This window comes from Triticum aestivum, chromosome 7B, assembly GCF_018294505.1.
Source record: "Triticum aestivum cultivar Chinese Spring chromosome 7B, IWGSC CS RefSeq v2.1, whole genome shotgun sequence".
NCBI classification, from domain to species: domain Eukaryota; kingdom Viridiplantae; phylum Streptophyta; class Magnoliopsida; order Poales; family Poaceae; genus Triticum; species Triticum aestivum.
Window position 1 is genome coordinate 22952719 of NC_057813.1, and position 5430 is coordinate 22958148.

Here is a 5430-nt window from a genome sequence, read left to right on the forward strand (position 1 = left end):
CCGTGGTGGTCGCCACCGCCAGCTGTTGCTAGGTCGCCGCCGCCACGACCTAGGTCAGCGCTCGAGTTCGCCCCTCCTGTTCCCCTTCGCTGCCTCCTGTTTCTGTTTCGTGGGCTGAAGCGACACATTTTGCGGGAGATAGCGATTTCGGGCCAATTTAGAGCGCCACCCCTTCGAAACGTGGGAGGGAGATTTTCACGGGAGCAAAAATGGGCCTGAATTGCTCGTTCATTTCCAGTACGAATTCAGTGTCCAGCCAAACATCTGTATTGACCCCAGATGATTACGAAATCCATTTCCTGGGCTCCAATGGAGACATCCAAACTCAGTGTTATGAATTTAGATACAAACAACATATGCATTTCTATTCTGTCACCATAATAATTCAAATAATGATATTTCATACACACATAACTGGACATCATTCCAAATCCATAATTTATGAAACTGCATTCGAAATTAAATTAAATTAAAACATAACAAATGGTCCAAATACTTAAAGTAAACATAACATATGGTTCAAATCATTTAAAGTAAAACATAACATGAAGAAGTTTATTGCCCCATGGAATGTCCACAGATGCTCAAAAAGGTCATCACAAAGTTTTGTCCATGCCACGCGCGGTTTTCAATCTGTCGATGAGCTTCAAGAAATCTTCAGAGTCGTTATTCATATCTATGTGGATGAACACGCTATATATAAATTTTCTTCCCATCATTCTCATAGCAAAAGTCTCATTATTGGGACGCCCGATAATTTGTTGAAATTGGGAGTATGTTGAAGCAGCTTTTTTCCCTAAATCTTTCAGTACGTGCATCTATATCATCAAAATAAAATGAGCGAGTTGCGAAGATCCAATAAATATCACCCATTTTACCACATACTCCACTAATTGTATATTCAAATGTCTACCTGTTAACCCTAAAAAGTCTATATGTTCCAATGTTCAGCGTTAAATATGTTTAACACCCTTCGCTAAGTAATATCATGCCTAACATCAAAGTCAACATTAACCAACAAATTATATCCTACCTAATATTTATTCAGGGAATATTCTACATTTAAATGCAATTTATGTCTTACCTACTATTAATTTATAAATAGTCTACAATTAATATCTTATCTAAATTTAATGTTCATTTCACGTACATAATTACTTACTAATTTTATCAAGGAATGTGAGGCTGTTGGAGATGCTCTGGTATCCTTTTTCCCTTTTTCCACGACCAGCGTCAAACCTCTCTGCAGCGACCGGCCCGCACCCACTCTCCAACCAAACCCTCTCCCTCCCACGCGTCCAAACTCCTCTCCGCTTTTTTCTTTTGAGAACTCCGAATTTCTTCCCCACGGAACACCACAAAATCACTGAAACAGTGCTCCTGTACTGAGATTTTTATAAAAGAAAAAGGAGGAAGATTCGTGGATGTGATTTATGCCCTCGCATCTGGCGCTGCTGTCGTGCCTGCTGGTGCTGCTCCTCTCCCTCGACAAGTTCCTCCTCCACTACCTCAAGCGCTGGCTCTCCGGCGGCGGCAGCATAATCCCCCGGATCCCGACCGGCGCCTTCAGCCCGCGCTCGCACCGAACCATGGCGGCCGCCGGCAAGTGGAGCGAGACGGCCATGCTCATCATCGACATGCAGGTGCGCGCTCTCCGTTTCTCGACCCGGGCCGTTCCCCTCCCCCCCTTTCCTTTTGTTATGATGAAAGAATCCAGTTTTTGTGGGGGGGCTTCTTGTTTGGTGGGTCACCTGACCTACCTGCTTGTGAGTTATTGCAGAAGGATTTCGTGGACCCGGCGATGGGTAGCCCGATGCTGGTCGCCGGCGGCGAGGCCGTAGTCCCCGCCGTCGCTGAGGCCGTCGCCGTGGCGCGGGAGCGCGGCATCTTCGTCGTTTGGGTAATTTCCGTTCCTCTTTTCTAGTGCTACTCCAAGCAAGACGGGCCTCTGATTTCTTGGGAGCAATCCATTCCAATTCGTGTTCTAAGTAATCTCTATCTCTTCTTGGCATGGTACTACGGTTCCTGTTTTGCTGGGCCCATTCCATCAGCCTTGCAATTTCCCATGTATCTCCTAGCACTATTTTCTTTGTCAAGTTCAACAACCGTCTGCGGCATCATGAGACCTTCACTCTTTCCAGAATCCACTCACTTGTTTTTCTATTTTTGATGTCTATCCTGCTTTGCACAAGGACCTATGTTACTATTTCTTCTCCACCATTTTTTAGTCATAAAAGTGATTGTCCTTGTTTAATCATAAAATCGCTGACAGATGTCGAGGTATTTCGCTTTGGCCTCTACCCTGATTTGGTTTCCTTTTTGTTTTACTGTTTCATGTAGGGCAATAAATGACATGATAGCATTCCACATTTCGCCACATATAACGACGTGACGTGATAGTCGTATTATTCTCTCTAATCTAAGTTTCCAATCAGGGCATTTGAGGGTAGTGGTTGTTGACTAGTTGGTATGCTTTATTTGTTTCTTTCTAGATAAAGTAGAAATTTGAGTGTTGTCAGATGTTTGTAATGGTGTGGTGTTATTTTAAAAATTAAAATCTGATGCAAAGCGAATACTCCAGCTAGCATGGTCTCAATTCTGGTAGTATGCAGCGCACACTTCAATTTTGGAATGACTTCTTTTGCTTCATTATGGTGTATGTGCAAGGCATGCATCAGTTTCCTATTGGTTGTACTGAAGCACATGCCATTCTCAATTCTGCTAAACATGCTTTGCGGTACTAATTTGATCATGAATATTGCAACCTGCAAGCTAACCTCTGTATGTGTAATCACACTTTCCCCTATTTCTTCTCAAACTCGTGTGCTTCAGAAAGTAGGCTAGTAATTTGGATGTCTAGGCACTCTCACCATTCTTAGAGCCGGGGTATTGATCGAGAATGAACTATACTATGTAGGTTGTCAGAGAGCATGACCCTTCTGGAAGAGATGTTGAACTTTTCCGCAGACACTTGTACTCTGGAGGGAAGGGTCCGACAGTGAAAGGTTTGAAAGGTGCAGAGCTGGCTGACGGGCTTTTTATCAAAGAGGGCGACTACAAGTTGGTGAAGACAAGATTTAGTGCTTTCTTTGCGACGCACCTGGATTCTGTTCTTAAAACACAAGGAATAAAGAACTTGGTAATTGTTGGTAAGCACTGATACACACCGACTGATATAAAAGTTACTGTTTTTTTGTTAGAATGGTAATTGGTGGCTGTAAGGCCCGTCTCTTTTGTGTAACTGTATAATTACTTTCTTCTGACTCCTTACCTTTCTCATCTTTTCAAAATGCATATGGTGGCAATAACTTTGCTCTTACGAGCGTGAATCCCATAAGGGAAGAATTGTGCAATGCAGCAATCTTTTTATACCTTGCACATACACCATTGCTTATGCTGTAGAGTTCAGTACCACATGTAGGAAAAACCTTGTTTAGAGCAAATATTGATTCCTTTGTTTATGCTTAATTGGCCAATGTCAAGTTGGGCAGCTGCATTTATTGTTCTGTATATATGTGATGATTTTCAGGTGTTCAAACGCCAAATTGCATTCGGCAGACTGTCTACGATGCTGTGGAATTGGACTATGAGAAAGTTATTGTCCTTATTGATGCAACAGCTGCTGCTAGGCCAGATATCCATTTGGGTGAGTATTCTTCCTTCACACTAGCCCTTCTATTTTACTCTCCATGTCAAATACATATGGAGCTGGCACTTGTCGATTCCTTATGCATATGTTTAAACTAATGTTGAGATGGTACTTCTTGACATTAATCAGGGAAAGCTTGAAAGATAGTTTTCTATGTAAATAAAATTCACCTTTTAAGATCCTTTCTTTCCTCTCATGGGGATGCACTAAGAGCTACACTCAGTTGAAGGCGTAGTCTGTATCGTCAGATTGTCAAATTGATTTTCCCTATTGCATATTGTTCTTTGTTTAAGTGGCACAATCAAAGAACTTTATTCCCAGAACACACTCAAAGTGTCGATCTGCATCAGTACATAACTTACTTAAAGAAAAATTTGAGTTATTTCTAGAAATGTAAGCTGAATATAGTTTCCACATAAAAGCATTAGAAATTTAAAAATAAGGTATGCATCCAAATTCATGACCCTTGCCCTGATTACACCATGCGTGTGGCACACATGGTTACAAAACTGCATGATATTAGTTTGAACATGTAAGGGACATTTTGATCATCAACAAGTGATATGCTTTGTTCAAACTAAGTTACACAGGTAGCAAAATTCTTTCATAAATTATTATCTACAGTTCACTTTGGTTCCTTTGATTCCTGCTCATAAAGTTTTTTGTTTGCTGCCTTTGATTCCTGGGATTTACTGTTAACTGAATGACGGGTTCATACATCATCAAATCTTGTATTCCTTTATTTTCCGCCGTTACATGGTCATATAAATGTATCAATTGAAGGACATGCAAAAAAGCACTCCCTATACAGCATATAAAATTATTAAATTTTGAAGAAGTCGAACTCGTGCTGCATCCTTATTCATGGCCACCATGGATTTATTACCTGGCTTTATTACACCAATCAGCATATGTAAATCATGTGGCACCTTGGAAATTGCATGTAGTGAATGCTTATAAAGGGTCAGTTTGATCGCCCAGTTAGAAAGTTACAAGTTACTTTGTAAAGAACACAACTATAGCTATGACCCATGTTGCTGAATGCAATGTTGCCATCTTTGATAGTTGAGAGAAATTGAACATTTTGTTGATTCTCTTTAATCTGTTTCGTATTATTTAATGTAACCGGTGACTTAATGCAGCTACTTTATGTTATGCAGCAAATATCAGAGATATGAAGACCATCAGTGTGGAAACACCAACCTTGGAAGAGTGGCGCCGTTAAGCTTGCGGGTGGTGTACTTAATTCTTGGCACGAAGTGACATGCATATGTGCAGTAGAGGCAACAAATGTGCTACAACTTCCTTGCTCCCCTTTTCATCCCGACAAATGTAGTTATGTTAATATTTGCAAGGTTGCATCTATACGACTTCTAATGCATCCTACATAGAGTTAATCATACATTGTCATGTCGTTTCCCTTTATATGTGGAAGACTTTAGGCATGTAGTATATATGCGGTAGAAGCCAACTCCAGACCCAAAACAGGGTGATTGGAAGGTGTTCAGGTTGTAGAATTTTTTGGTCTTTTGGAGAACGGATGGTTTGAGATGCCAGTTAGATGTGAATGTGTACAATCATTTGCATATGAATGCACATCAGTTGCAATGGTTGAGTAATCGCGTGCGATGTGTGCATCACATCAGATCTCCGGCATGTCGATTTTTCAGTTTAAGAGGTTCCTGGAAAAGTCTCTTCGTTTTCCATTGCTTGTCTATGTACTAGGAACGGTTAGAGACTTCAGGTCTGCACCGTGATGTAGATCAGTCTTCAATTTTGGT

At 41.0% G+C, this 5430-nt stretch overlaps 1 protein-coding gene across 1 annotated transcript; it reads left to right on the forward strand.

Moving 5' to 3' along the window:
* Positions 1–1337: 1337 nt before the first annotated feature.
* On the forward strand, positions 1338–5049 carry LOC123159389 (probable inactive nicotinamidase At3g16190). Its single transcript, XM_044577215.1, has 5 exons — positions 1338–1643; positions 1781–1900; positions 2918–3149; positions 3530–3646; positions 4810–5049. Exons 1-5 carry the CDS (start codon positions 1434–1436, stop codon positions 4872–4874), a joined length of 744 nt encoding a protein of 247 aa, XP_044433150.1. The 5' UTR covers positions 1338–1433; the 3' UTR covers positions 4875–5049.
* Positions 5050–5430: the final 381 nt, after the last annotated feature.